Raw genomic sequence first — 16,048 nt, 5'->3', positions numbered from 1 at the left:
ACGTGTAAGCATGTCTGTCCACCAGGACAAAGAAAAAAAGTCATTACAGCAGTTCATTCATTGATTGCAGATTGTCACAGTACTAAAAGGTTACAGGCTGAAACTTTTTGAAAGGAAAATTGGTGTGAAACTGCCTGCAGGGAGTGACTACAGACTAGTTTTTGGCAACAATAATTCTTTTAACAATCCATTCCACTGAGCACAGCCCCCCCCCAAACTTCCTGTATGCTGACACCAGGGTCCGGGGACAAACTTTGACAGAAATCCCATTCCTGTCATTGTTAGGCAGTCATACTCACAGAAAGCAAAACCCAGAAACATAATGGCTTCCAACTTTGGACTTAACTTCCACAACAATGCTGTTAACAAAACTCTGTAGTCATGCTCACGGCTGAGTGAGGCTCTAATAGGCATCGTGTTGCAGCATGTTAGGACAACTGTTTACCATTCTCATCGTCTTCGATTAGTAGCACGCTAACAGTGGCTAAGTAGCACTGAACACAAACCACAGCTGATGGAAATGTCTTACGTTTTGCAGGTTTCTGGTGAGAAACCAAACCACGCAGCCTGTGACATGCTGAAGTCAAGTGCGGTGTATTGACCATGTTGGCACCTCAGTGTGCCAAAAAAACATTTAAAAGTGTCTATACTACACACCGCTCCATTCACATTATGGGTACTGAATGAAGTACTCTGTTAATATTAGTAGGCACTTTATGCGTACTGGTATTGGTATAGGTATTGGTATCGTCATTTTTTAAATGATACCCAGCCCTGACTGGGAACCATGAGGATGGTTCAAAATGTAGTGGTCATTCGTAGTTTCTGTGAAGATGTCTCTGTTTGGGCCTAAGTGGTGAACCGACTGACATTGCCATTCCTAGAGCCATGCTGCTAGCATGACTGAAAATGTTTTTAACAGTCGCACATCTCAAGTCCTCTACTTTAGTACATATTTATTTATTACATGTCAAATATAGATATATTCTACAGGATAAGGATTAATGTAAAAAAAAAAGTGAGCATTATGCATGACTGCTTAGCAGAGAAGAAGGATTCATCACTGTTGTTATGGAGGGCAGAGGTGCCCAGTGTGACTGTGGGAGACAGATAGCCAGTGGCCAGGCTGTAACTGACACTCTGCCTCAGTGTTGACAGAGTCAAAGGGTCGGGACCCTGTGTGGGCCCTCTGTAGAGTAAAGTGAAGCTCTAGGACCTGTCAGCATCACTGAGAGGAGGAGACTGAAGAGACCTCTAATTGCTGTCCACATGTGTCAGATTGTTGTTTTCGCCTCAGGGGTGGGATCGGACGTGATTTTGAAGATAGTGTGATGATTTCTACTCACGTGCTACTATGTAAGCATCACCATCTGATTTGGGAAGTAAGACGAAAGGGATTAACCAGTTTAACTTGCTTTTTGAGCATTTTTTTGACCAGGAACACATTATCTCTTGTACCTCTAAAGTTTTTAAATATGTTATAGCCTTTAGATGGAAAGTAAGGTTTTACGAGTTATTAAGACCTTCACGAAGTCAGATTTAAATCTGAATCATAGTTTACCATGAGCCTTAATAGTCTGAGACAAGGCCATGCTGAATACCCAGGAAATAAAGCATAGATCCACATTTTCCATTGGTTTCCATCTGCTTTCTATTATGGAGCATTTCCTGTTTGTTGTTGGCTGCCCTAATATTTGCTCTATTCACATCATTAGTATGAAAGAATAAATTAAAAGCGCTGTGAACACAGTGGACAAGACAGAGTAAGGAGCATAAGGGGGTTTAAACTCGAGACATTTCCATTTGCTCTCCTTGGTCTGGTTAATGTTAGAGTTCAAAACATAGTCAAATGCTGTTCTCATCAAAGAGGAATCAGTGAGGATGGATCTGCTTTCTTTCACATTGAGCTGACAGTCCTTTTTTTTCTGAAGTTCATCCCCAGTGGTATTGCTAAGTCATGATTGCAAACAACCACCCGTGCTGTTCGCACTAACAGGGCTTCACAAGCAGCACCGCAATGAAGTAGTGTTATCTTTGCTTTGCTGTTAGTTGGAGATTAAAAAACAGAAGTAACTAAAGCCAGCATGTCCTTATATAGCAATGAGCTGCTGTTTTTGTCCACTGTTTATGCTTTAAGTGCTTAAGTCGGTTTACGTTTCTATGGCTACTGTTATTGTACAAACATTTCATGTATTTTATCAAAAACCAACTATTCAGTAGATCAATATTTGGTCCCATTAGTTAAAAACAATTCCTAGGAAGAAAATTGAATCATATTCAAACAAGATTAATTTGGCTCTTGAAGGTTTAAGACAGTTTTTAAAGGGGCACTCCACCGATATTCCTCTCAAGAGTCAGTTTACTTGTCATGCGAAGCCTGTGAAAACAGTTGTATATATTCTGTGGCTCTAAAATAACTTTCCCAGGTCTGAGAAAACAACGTCTGAGGCATCACGGTTATCTCAGCTTGAGCTTGGAAAGTAATTATTCATGAGGGAAAACTGTGTTACAAACTGGCCTCATGGAGTATAAAAGGCAAAAGCATTCACAAGACGGGAAAGGTCTAACGATAATAAGCAATTATTGTATTATAGGGAAAAAATGGATGTAAAGTTTTTGAAGCTTCATAATATGGACCAAAAACTCAGGATTCTTGATTTGTACTGCTTCGATTTTGAACATTCATTTTTTAAAGCTGCATTAATATACTTTTTATCATTTGGGGGCATCGAAAAATAAATGTAAACATGGCATAGATCACCTTTTAAGGTTGGTATCACAAACAGCTTACACTATTTACACATTCAGCAGACACTAAGCACATTAATCTTTTATGTAGTTGTGTTTCCATCAATTTGACAAATGTAGTTCTAATAATCACACTCTTTAGCCCCGTTGTTGGTCCACCAACTCCTTCGAGAAATGTCTGTCTCTTCAGCTGCTAAAAGTTTCCCTCTGTTTAACAGCTAGTTGCTAATTTTGTCTGTCTGCTGTTTTATATTTGGAAGGTTGTGCTGAGGCTGTCGAGTGTTGAGACTGAGTCAAAACAGTAAAGAAGGTTGTCATAAACCCAAAACAATGAGCTGAAACGCTGAAGGCCAAATGCCTCATAGAGCTGAGGGGATCTGCAGAGTTGGTTAATAATTCTCTGTTGGTTTGTAACTACAAGTGACATTTATTTAAATTAAGAAAAAAACAAACAAACAAATCATATGTATCCCCTTACCTGTAGTGCTATTTATGAGGGTTTTTTTTTTTATGTGTGTGAGTTGTCAAGTGTTGGAGATATCGATTGTAGAGATGTCTGCCTTCTCTTTAGTATAATGAAACTAGATGGCACTCAGCTTGTGATGCTTTAAGCGCCAAAAAAATGCATTTTAAAATCTTCACAGCAGTGTCTCTTTCCAGAAATCATGACCTGGTTACTCAAGATAATGCACAGATCTTGCTGTGAGCAGTTTTATATAGGAACTATTTTCTTTCTACGGAACTATACCTGAAAAACCACATCACCATGCAGAAAAAGTGTGCATCTACTCATGGACAAGAGGCTTGTGCTCATAACAGCGCAAGATGTGATCACTAATGCCGTCCTTATGGCTGAGCTGTCATGTTAGCCAGCTCAGTGGTGCTAGGTTAGCTAACAGTAGGTGCATGCTTCCTTCAGTGCAGTGATGTGGTTGGTGGACGTAGTTTGTGAGAAAGAAATAGTTTCTACATGAAACTGCTCAGAAGTCTGTGGATTATCTCAAGAAACTGGGTCTTGATTTCTGGAGAGAGACGTTGATGTTGGATTTTTCAACTGTATGTATTTGGCTCTTTTAGCACCACAAGCCAAGTGCCATCTAGCTCCATTATACCTGAGAGAAGACGACATCTCTATAGCCAATATCTCCAACACTCGACACCTCACACCACAACAATGTAGACTGATAAACTGCACCACAGAAAAGAGCAAAAATACATGTTTTTGATTTTGGGGTGAACTGTCCCTTTAATATGTCTCCTGTGATTCCCCTGACTTTACGAAAATAAATCACTGGAGTACCCCTTTAATGGTTAATTCGTATCCACAGATATTTGTTAAATATAGTCTCAAATTTCCAGGTATCGAATGAGAACTCAACGTAATAACAGAGAATACCATACATAGTATATGTTTACCGTGAGCTGTCGTTAACTGCTTCACAGACAATCACCATCCCCTGTGTACATTACAGATTCCTCAGATGCTCACTGTAAATAGCTTTCACTGGGGGGAGGAGGCTGTTATTGGGCATAGAGGATCTACCGCTTGGCTTTAAAATGACCCAATGAGTCATTCAGTCTGTAAATAAATATTGTGTGTCAGACTGTATGAACCAAGCTAATTTCCTTCACTTAAAGGGATTTACTTGGCCTGGGATATACAGTTTGTCTTCATTACAATAGCGCTTTACAACACAAAAAGCAGCTCAGAAAACCTTCATGACTGGATGATGGAGAACATGAATGTTTCTCAGGGTATTCTGTTCATTAGGGACCCTGAGAGCCTTGTATCTTGTATGCACTTAATGCTCTCTTCCTGTCTGCATGTATACAGACAGTTAAAGGCGTAGAAAAAAAGCATAACACATTAGAATAGACTTCCATGGCTAATCGAGAAATATGGTATGTCTGGATGAAAGGCAGGGGACAGAGGAAGGGAAGGAAACGGTGTCGAGGTCAAAAATGAAAACATAGGGGACCATTTCTGCACTCTCTTTACAATGTTAAAAGTATGTGAGTGGGCCGAGGTGTTTCAGAGGATAAGGAAGGGGGAGGCGGGTGGGATGGGTATGTTGTAGTGAGGAAATGCATGGAAACTAATCAGAGTCTTCCTGAGTCTCAGTAGTCAGATAGCTGCAGGGCTGAAGACAGGAAGGACTCCTGTAAACTGTCTCATTCACATGGAGTTCCTGTCTTATACAGATGTGTGTCTTTTTGTGTACCTTTAAAGTGTGCATAGTTACATAATGAGGAAGGTTACAACAGGATATACTGTGTGTAGAGTAAATAATTTATTCTGTGCGTGCTGTGCTGTTCTGTTTCTGATGAAATGATTGTCATGTTTGTTGTTCGTATGTATGACATTCATAATATTTACACAGAACTGGAGAGGGATAATGGTGGTGGTGCTACTCAGTGATTATAGAAATTGATACACACATGCAAGTGTGTATGTGGTTGTGTGTTTGTCTGGGTGAAGACACAGGCATACATGGGTCTAATAATGATTGTCTCGCAATGCATGTGAAAATAAGGCTGGATAGTACATTTTAAAAGGGGGAAAACAAAAAGCAGACAGTGTGCTATATAATTGTAGTTTTTAGATTTTGGTTGCTAAGTGTTCACTAGGGTGGTGCAGCAAATGTTTACAGCAGTGGATGCTGGGTGATTAAAGGCCCAGAGTGTGGGATTTAGTGGCATCTAGGAGGTTGCAGAACTGAAAACTATCCCATGTGCCAAGCATGTAGGAGAACTACAGTGGCCAACGCGAAAGTGCAAATGGCACTACTTAGAGCCAGTGTTTGGTCTGCTGGTCTGGGCTACTGTAGGACAACATGGCAGACTCCGTTGAAGAGGACCCGCTCCGTATGTAGATATAAACGGCTCATTCTAAGATAATGAAAACACAATAGTGAATATATTACTATTAATACTATTATTAATAGTAATATATTGAAATGGGTCTTAAATGTATAGATTTTGTGACAGAATAGTAATTGAAGTTCTTGTGATTACTATATTTTACTTAAAATGAGTAATTATTCTATGTTCTGCTGTCTGCATGCATGTCCCGCAGTTGTGTCATTGTTTCACCTGCTGCATGCACTGAGAAAGTGCGATGGTCACATGCGTGGATGAGTTACTGAAGTCGAGTAAACAGTCGAGTAAACAGTTGTGAGAGAGCTGACATTGAACAAATTCCTGTTTCAAACTATTCCCTGTTTGGTGTTTGAATTTGAGGGTAGTTGGCCCTGAAAGTCATCAAAAAAGACCTTAAATTTAATGTTGGGCAGAAACCCTGAAACAATACATAGAAGTATGTAGGGAAGAGAATTAGTCAACAAAACATGTAACCTTGAGGCAGTAACGTGCTGCTCTTTTTTTCCCAACTGACAGACAACATTGTTTTATGTTTTAAAAGCATGACTAAGATTGTTCCACATGTTCATTATTGAGTGCATGACGCAGAAGATCCCCTGACATTAACAAAGTAGTCATTTTCAAACCATGATCTTTCACTAAATATAACCAAGTCATTTTTGTGCCCAACCAAACCTTAACCATAGCGTTGTCAAGTCACAAAACAGATTTATTTTTCCAACACTGATTCGTAACTGTTTTTGAAGGCACAGAGAAATTATGTTGTCAAGGTGATCAGAAAATGCCTTCATGTATAGTTTAAAAGAGGCTGTGCACAAACGATGCATGCTGTTGTCTAGTGTTGAAGACTTGTTTTATCCACTGCATGGAACAAAGCTACACTGACTTTCTTCAAAAGCCACTGGGTACAATCATGTGTGCAAATTCAGAAAATGAAGTAATCGGTGGTCAGAGATGACAACTGGAAATCAGTAATGATCAACAGTCAGAAAACACCTTAAAAATAAAAAACAAAGACAAAAATATTAAAAGAAATGTTGAAATATCTGCGTCCAGCACCTTTTGACAAGTTTTTCAGCATTTCCTTCTGTGACTCATAAGGAGTTTGTAATGGTACCAGCTGTATAAATTCTCAGGGTAGATTTTGCAAAGTTCTTCTGAAATGGTCAGATATTGATAACCAGTGGTTGCTAAAGTGTCAGTAGACATTTGCAAGGTAAATAGTGCTGGATGCTAGGGTGTCAGGATGTGGTTTCCTTCTTGTAATTACCACTTGGAGTTTGATACCAGCGGTTTTCTCCCCAGTAGTTTGATGCGCCGTAAACCTGTCAGCAGAGGATTTGTAGGTTCTGCTCTTGAACTATTTCAAGATGTTTCTAATAACACCAGACTAGTGTAAAATTGCTAAGCTTCAGATAAGTTTACAGCTATATTACAGGATGATGGAGAGGATTGTGAAAATACTATAGGGTATCATCTTTAAGTGAACCTCCTCGCTCTGAGTACTGGTTTTTACATTATAGGGTAACATTGCACTCGTGAAGTTGATTGTAATCAGGGAGCTCCGGCCCCCTCTGAACGAATTTTGTCGCCACCCTTCCTATAATAATCCTGTGATAATCTTAGTGGGATTTTTGCATCCTCTCCAGCTGTGGGTCCCTGGAATTGGCACTTTGCAGAGTATTTGTAACTCTACACTTTTTGTAACGATATAAATCATCAGGGACTGAATTAGTGTGCCTGAATGTCTTGTTCTTTCCAGTACTGGACTGAACTGCTGCTAAAGACAAGCAGCTGAAGAAATCACTCACATTTGCTTATTTCATCCTAAAAAAATTATTTCAATTTTTGTTTTGTTTCCACATAGAGATGCCAATTGTTGAATTAACAGCATTTCAGAATGAATGAGTTTGTTGCAGCTGTGGTAGATTTTGCCCATGTTGGCAGTGCACAGTCAGCTCTGAATATCTTGTTCTGACTTCTCACAACAACAGCTGCAAGATGCCAGAACAATCACAGGCATAAAAAAAAGTCAGATCAGATAATGCTAATATATACTGTATTTAGTTAAAATATCAAATGTTGAGACATTATTATGCCTTTATGTAAAAATCAACACTATTTACAAGTACTCTTTTATTGTAAAAGTCTCACACTTACAAGTATAACACACTGGCATGTATACCTTGTTGTGCATGCTGTACTGCACGGTATAAAGTATTGTGCATACTGTGCAGTACATGATAATGGGAAACACTTTGGATTAGGTTTTTCAACTGACAGATGACAAACATCTTTTCGGGGCTACTAACGCAGATGGTGAGGCTTCAAACTTCTTCATACAGTGGTGGCCCCAACTTTCAACACAAAGCCACAGCTGGGAAATGAGAGTGGACCCCTGGGAAATTCTATGGAGGGCTGACTACCAAAGAGGCATACAAGCAATTTTATTAATGTTATCGGAGAGTAAAACCAACAATGTTGAGTTTGTTCATTAGTATTTAAAGGTTTTCAGTTTTGTTTTGTCTTTAAATTGTTACGACAACAAATCTGTGTTTATGATCAGAGGAAAGAATTCAACTTTTCTTGCACATAAAACTCTTTTTCACACATTGAATCCCACATGAATTGGCCAGAATTGTGATGCACTTTTGCCAACCCAATTGCCAGAAGAAATGTTGGCATTGAACATTTCTGCAAACCATAAGATTCACTACATTATATGTTGAAACTTTATGTTTCTTTATATTCCATAAAGGCTGTGGTGAGCATGTGGTTATGTTTAGGCTTTAGAAATACTTGGTTATGGTTAGGAAACTATCACATTTGGGCTTAAAATACCCCACTTGGGTGGCATGATCTCAGCTGGAAATGCCTCTGATGTCTCTCTAAAAAAGCAGCAGGCTTTGGTTGCACAGTTGCTGTTGGAAATGCTGCCGATATTTCGCTAAAAATGACCTGTTTTGGTAGCATAGTCACTGCTTGACATGCCGCTGATGCCTTGCTAAAAGACAATGGGATTTGGTGGCATAATGGCCTCTGGATATGCCAGTGATGTCTCAGAAAAACACACCCCACTTTAGTGGAACATTTGCAACTGGAAATGTCTGACTAAAAAAACTCACTTTGAAACCTCGCCCAGACATGGAAAGGATTGCCATATTGATAGCTCTTTCTCGATTCTGTGGGTGGTGGTGCATGACCGTTATTAGTTGGTGAAGCGATCTCGATAAAATATCCACTTTTGGGCAGCACAATCGCTGCTGGAAATGCCTCAGATGTCTTGCTAGAAAACAATCAGATTTTATGGCCAGATTGTCCCTGGAAATGCTGCCGATGTCTCACTAATATACGCCCCAATTTGGTAGCACAATCACTGCTGGAAACGCAGCCAAAAACAACAGGTTTGGTCATGAGCAGTGGTCTGCAGCCATCTCCCCTATCATGCCATTCACAGTCACCTCTTGATAACAAAGTCAGCTCATATAGCCAAGCCTATAAAGCCAAGAAACATTGAAATGTAACGTGGTTTGCAGACATGTACAAAGTCAACATTTTCTTGTGGCTGATTTTTATCCAATACCATCTTTGATACATACAATTATAGGGTGACTTTAATACTATTACAACAAATCTAAGTTTACAATTATTAAAAACATGAAGGATCAGCTGCTGTATGTGTTCTGGTCTAATTGTTTAATGCCTGACAGTTTGTATTCTGGTCTCCAGACATCTTTGCGCTGACTGCTAAGATTTTCCCATGGACTGGCAGACCAAGCCCCCACAAAACATAGCTTATAAGGTCCTGTACACGAGTGAACTCCTTACAACGCTCCCACCCTCCTTCCTCCTCCTCCTCATTATCCTCCTCCCTGTTTCTGTCTGAGGCGACACGCAGAGGAGCAGAGCTCATCCTGAGCGCAGGAGTCAGTTTGAAACGGGACTTCAGACGGTCAAACTGTGGATGCTGCAGCACAGGAAATGCCTTGTGGACTCTTGTTAGTCGTTTAGCGATTTGACTTCTCTGGGGAGCCCTTGTTTATGTGAACACCGAGCGCGAGAGGGGGAGAAAAGTCCGTGGAATAACTGAGGGCATCTATAGTGCGCCGGGATGCTCGGGATAAGACATTTCACTTTGACAACAGCGGCAGTAGCTGGTGAGTAATAAAAATAATAAAATATATAATAAAAATTTCGCTTTTACGCTAATTTTTAGAGAAAACAGTGGCACGCGCCTTTTCTCCCGCGTCAAGGTCTCCGGCGCATCTTTTGCGCACACGCCGGACACGCGTATTCATCGCAGCCTGCATAATTGACGACTAAGCGACTAAAAGCATCCATTAGGTGTGTCACTCACATTGCCAGCGCGCCCATTAGAAGGTGGTGGCACCACAGTGTCCTCGTAAACTGCCCCTAAATACTTTCCGTCCGTATTGCCCAGATGTTGCTTATTCTGACTGAGGGGAAACCGCAGAGCACTTAATTGTTTCTACGTGCAGCAGAAGCATGGCATCGCCTCATATAATCGAGACATTACAGCCAGTCAAACTACTGAATGAACGTTGCGCTCAGCAGTGTCAAGGCTTATTTGCAAGCAAGTTTTGCTGCTTCTGAGGAAACAAGTCTGCAGAGAAGTGTGTGTTCCTCATATTTCTGCAGTATCTGATCATATGCAAAGCATGAGTTAGGTGAAATCGTGTAAGATCGTGTGTCAAGACAGACCCTCACATACATCTTTGGATGAATGAGCAGCAGGGTTCTCACAGACACACACTGCACACAGGGTAGTTGGCCTGCACACATTAAAAAGTCTCAAAGGCATGCAATTCATCTAAAAATAAGACTTTAATTATAGCATGAAAATGTATTAAATCAATCTTTCAGAAGTGGTAAAAATGCTAAGGATATTATGAATCTTTTCTTTTTTTCTAACGTTGCAATTGGAAATTTCAAAATAATCGGTAATACCATATTAAAAAAAAATAAATTAAAAAAAAATTTAAATTTAAAAAAAAAAAAAATGACCAAATGGCTCTCACAATAACATCACACAGAAGAAGACAGCTTTAAATTTGTCTAAATGTTTAAAAAGTCTTAAATCTTGCTTGCCTTAAGCTGTGCGAACCCTGTACAAGAGGGTAGGATTTTCACAAATCATCAGTGATAATTGCACTTTAATTTTAAGGAGGTGAAAAGTGAAATTAACACCGGTTTTAAGAGACAGCGAGGCTCTAATGGATGTCGGTGTTGGTGCTGTGAGGTCCCTCTGGTGATGCTGTGCTCTCAGGTTCAGCTCCAGAGCAGCAGAAGTGAATTAACTTCTAGGTCATGTACCAAGTAATTCAAACATGACGGATAGTCCCGGCAAAGCTGAGCGAAGGAATCACCCCTCTGAGTTTGAAGGAGAGAAAAACAGCGAAGAAGAGAGCAAAGCAAACGGTGCATGTCTCTCTTTAATGATCAGATTCCTATGCTTACATGTGATGCCGGCTTGTGATGCTCATTAGAGAATTGGGTTAGTGATGGGAATTGAGATAAATGTGTGTGTGTTTGAACGCATGTGTGTGTGTGTGTGAGAGAGAGAGAAAGGGATCAGCTGAATCTCAATCATTACCATCACATCAAGAAAGTTAGGTTCACTCTCAGGTCCCATCCTGAACACTCCTACTGGTGCTGAGTCTCATAATGTAGTCCACTGGAGTATGACTTGAGTTGGGTTACACAGGGGTAGAAGCTATCTGTTTTGAGTCCATACAGGGAAATCCCATGTTGTGCTATCGGAGCTGCCTCTGCCTGCCTCAGAGGCCCACATGTGGTTATTGTAGTGGCAGCATTTAATCTGTATAAATTCCTAACGGAGATGGGGCTACAGGTGGTTTGAGTTTGGTACTGCAGAGGAGGAGAGGGGCATCTGGCTTCAATAAGTATGTGTCAACCCGGAGTGACCGAGCTCACTAAGGACGTGAGCAGCATGAACACCTAGACCTGAGACTACTGAAGGGATGCAAGTAATAATTATTTTCATCAATCTGTTTTTTTTTTTTATTAGTCAGTGTTTCAACTTTATTAGTCTATAAATTGTTAGTAGGAAAGCATGAAAAATTTCACATCACAGCTCCTCAGAGCCGAAGATGATGTCAGATAAAACAAGCAATCCAAAGACAAGGCATGATGGGCATTTTTTACACTAGACTAAATGAGAAGCAAAAATGCCAAAAATAGTTTTAAAAAAATTATTTATGGTAATAGAAGAGGAAAGAGGTAGAGATTCCAAACATTTGAGAAACTAAAACGAGCGAAATTTGATTTTTGTCAGAAACAGTAAATTGATTATTAATGTTATTGCCCGTTAAAGCTGCATACTGTAAAGATAAACTATTTGTCTTAACTTAAAAAAAATGTTAGTGTCCAGACTTCCTTAAAATTTTAAATTCACTGATTTTGAGAAGACAAGTTGAGATCATTTTGTAATGATTCAACTTGTCCTCTCAATCATTGTCGGTCATATTAAAGATTAAAAGCAGCTCTGAAACTCACTTGTTTGTTGAAACAAATAGTTTATTTTTAAAGTGCAAGTATAATAGTATGATTAAATTTATTTAAATATAAATGTATTTTAAATGAATATGCAGATTATTATCAATCAATCATTCAATCAATCATTTATTTATTTGTCACATGGAATTATATCAGGTACAACTCCAGTGAAATGCGATCCCTTCAGCTCCTTTAACATTAAGCATTGTTGGCTGCTGCTTTAATTACTTGATTAATTAATTGAGTCATTTCACTCCATCCATTGTCTGTCACAGCTTATCCTCTTAAGGGTGCTGGAGCTGATTCCACCTGACTTTGGGCGAGAGGCGGGGTACACCCTTGACAGGTTGCCAGACTATCACAGGGCTGACACGTAGAGACAGACTACCATTCACACTCATATTCACACTTAAGGGCAATTCAAAGTCACAAGTTAACCTAACCTGCGTGTGTTTGGACTGTGGGAGGAAGCTGGAGAAAACCCACACTGACACATGCAAACTCCAAACAGAAGGGCCTCAGCCCGAAAGCACGTTCAAACCTGGAACCTGTGAGATGACAGTGCCTACCACTGCACCACCGTGCCACCTTAATAAATCATTGAGGCTATTGGGATTTAAACTTTAATGTCAGATAAAATAAGTAGTAATAATGTTGGGCTTCATAGGAAATTTTGATCATGGGCACGGAAAAAATGCTTTTATAATGTAGAAGCTAAAACTAGAGATTGTTTGCGATTAATGTCTGAAGAATTACATTTAATCCGCAATCAAAACACTTGATTATTTTTCTGTCACATTAATCAGCTCTTGTTTCATCCCGACTTGACATGCTCTGAAGTCTGAAGTTTGTGTGAATGCAGTAAAAGCATCACAGAGATCACATAAAAGGAGATGTTTGTCATATGTGACAAACAGCCATGAGACATTTGGAAGTTCATATGGTTCTTTAACACATTAGAAGCTGCCCCTTCAAGTGGCTTTGTCACAAAGCCAGAATATAGACCGCATGTTCTTACTTAGGAATGTATTTAACGTCTTTGTTATTATGTCTGCTGCAAAGATGGAGAGGAGGGGTCAAAGGTCAGTCGAACACAAGCTGATTCAGCATGCCTTCAAGGACTTTTTACATAAAGTTTCTCACACCTCAGATTTAGGAATTTGTCTTTTCTTAACATTTTTATCAGCATGTGAAGTGCTTCAGTAGATTGACCTGAGTAGATGGTTATTTCATTGAAAGCTATAAGGTCAAGAGATAAGTCTTCAGACAATAAAGCGCTAAATTAAATTTATGATCCTGAGTAGTGAACCCGGCCTCCGTCAATAGCTATATGTCTCCTCCTGCTGCTTTACTATCTCTACTATCATTTGAATCAGCTCACTCCCTCAGTCGCAGCAATCAGCACTAATTTGACATAAACTGTCTGCTGGCAGCGGCAGGCAGATTCACTGCGATGGTATGCGATGCTGATGCGATTGCTACTTTAAGTATATTCAGCCTTTTTGACGTGTTCACTGTTAGCATCCTAATTTTTTAAATCAGTTTTGTTGTCTGAAGTTGTGCCGCTACCTTTGAACACTTTACAAGGAGGTAAAGGAAATCAAGTTTATTGTCTCGACTTCTGCTGGGTTCATAATTACACTGTCAGACATCTGTCTGCCACCATAACATCTCCTTCTACACTGAGACTGACGACATGCAAACACATGAATTTGTTCTGGAATATCTCATCAACTATTGGATGGAAAGGCATAAACTATTGTATAGACATTCATGGTCGACAGAGGATGAATCCTATCCTGACTTTGGTCAATACAGAACTTTTTTTTAGAACCACAGATGCCCACGATGCATGTAATGCATCAATTAGTAAGACAGAAGAATAATGTTGCAAAATTAAATCCTATTTTCTCTAGATGTCAAACACAGTTCTCTCAGTGAAAACCCATGTGCTCACTCGCATGACAGCGGCAGCATCCTGCCCTGTTAAAGAAATACTTTTGGAGCTTAAAGGATAACTTCGGCATTTTTCAATCTGGACCCCATTTTCCCATGTGTTTGTGTCTAAGTGACTGATGCAAAGAACAGTTTTTGAAACTGCTCCATTATTACGTGAGAGGGCAGCAGCCAGCAGCTGCCCAATGGGCTGCAATATAAACATATGGGGCAACTGATCACTGTCACTGTTTCTCAATTAAAAGTGTTTATTTTGACACTTACGGGATCAGACTTTTATTTTAAGAGGATGAAGTGTCTTTTTACTTTTTCCTTAAATGTGTCCGTTCATTATTGTCTCGTCAAGTGGCAGTCTTATTCTGAAACCTCACGTGACTTGTTGCAGGAAGATGTGGAAATGTGAGGGAGAGTTGGAGAGAGTTGTAAATGCAGTAATTAAACAGAAAACAGCCACTGCTTGTTGTCCCTCTTTCTCTCTCTTCTCGTCCCCTCTTCAACTGGTAGGTGACCTTCATACATACACTCCGGCTCAAATAAATTCAGGCGGACATCGAATTAAAAGGCCACGTCCATATCGTCGAAATCCGCTCAATCATGCATGATATTAAAAATCTTAAAAATCACTATAGTTTTCTGTAAACTGCTCTCTCCAACTTACACTCAAATGTTCACATTTTTTTCTTCCTGCAAGTCACATGTTGTGAGATTTCAGAACAAGACAAAATTGTTGCTCACATCAGTCACTTAGACACAAATACATGGGAAAATAAGGCCCAGCTTGAAAACTGCTGAAGTAGTCCATTAATAAAACCAAAAAACTCAGGATTTGTCAGCATGACTTTCTCAAAAATGTTTTGCCTGAGTTTATGGTTAGTGCTTTATCTGATGTGGTAGACGACGAAGAGGTTTTCACACCTCTTACAAACAAGGATGTCTACATACCAGCTAACACCTACCTCATGGCTTACATTTTCAAGTCTGACTGTGTGACAATCTGTGACCGTGATAAATGGACTGAGTGTACATCTATAAGACAAGGGGCCGTATTCACAAAACATCCTGAGGCAGAAATTAGATGAAATCTGGTGTGGCTGATGTAAAAGAAACTCGCAGCAATAAGAGGCGTGTCAGTCCTCTTCTCAAGATGCCTGTGTTTTTGGTCAAAAAACAATTTAATAAACTTTTAAAACCATATATTGATGGCCGTTTTAAAAGGTTCATTCGACTCACAATTTGAAACAATACGATGGCGTGACAGTTTATTATTTTGATAATGGAAAATCATTACTGATGAGTGATTCATCAAACCCAGACTGTGCTCTTTAGATCCTACTGTGATACAGAATTCAGTTAGTGCACATCAAACAATCAACAACTGCAATTCATACTTGAATGTTCGCTGTATGATTATGTCAGCTACAGTCTTTCTCTGGATGCATTTAAAATAGAAAGAAAGCTAGTTCAGTTTAGGAGACTTTTTTCCCCAGAAGTCAATATAAGAAGAGGAAACTGCACTTAAAGACAAACGTGACACAGACCTCGGGCCGTCTGGTGTCAAACAGCACAATAGACAAGAGATACAGTCACCTGTGAGGCTTCCTGCCTGTCTTGGCAAAGACGACATAGAAAGAAAACAGGAAGATAGTTCCCTCTCCTGCCTCGCGAGAGCTGGGGCTTCAAAGAAATAAAGAACTCCAAACACAAAACACATTAAAATAGGGCAGGTCATGACATTTCACAGTTCACCATTGCAAATATTGTTTTTGAGCAGTTTCACTTTCTTTACCCCACATGCAATAGTGATAGTGACTGTAGACACGGACACTGACGCAGCACCCACTGACCAGAAACTGTGGTTTTCCTTCTGCATATATGTGGTTGTTTTGGGTCAGTCAGTGCATACAGCGAGCTTCACTTACAATTAGTG

The 16,048-nt window shown here is 39.7% G+C and overlaps 1 protein-coding gene across 1 annotated transcript in view; it reads left to right on the top strand.

Moving 5' to 3' along the window:
- Nucleotides 1-9,469: 9,469 nt before the first annotated feature.
- The window catches only part of itga1 (integrin, alpha 1), a 58,407-nt gene continuing 51,828 nt past the window's right edge, over nt 9,470-16,048 (top strand). The window contains exon 1 of the mRNA XM_042509266.2: nt 9,470-9,785. Within this exon, the coding sequence (XP_042365200.2) occupies nt 9,740-9,785 (46 nt within the window). The 5' untranslated portion in view covers nt 9,470-9,739. The remainder of the gene's footprint in view (nt 9,786-16,048) is intronic.

The sequence above is a fragment of the Plectropomus leopardus genome, chromosome 20 (assembly GCF_026936395.1).
Source record: "Plectropomus leopardus strain MGB_pleo_1.0 chromosome 20, ASM2693639v1, whole genome shotgun sequence".
Taxonomy (NCBI): domain Eukaryota; kingdom Metazoa; phylum Chordata; class Actinopteri; order Perciformes; family Serranidae; genus Plectropomus; species Plectropomus leopardus.
The sequence above is the reverse complement of the archived record's forward strand: the minus strand, read 5'-3'. Positions and strand labels throughout refer to the sequence as shown.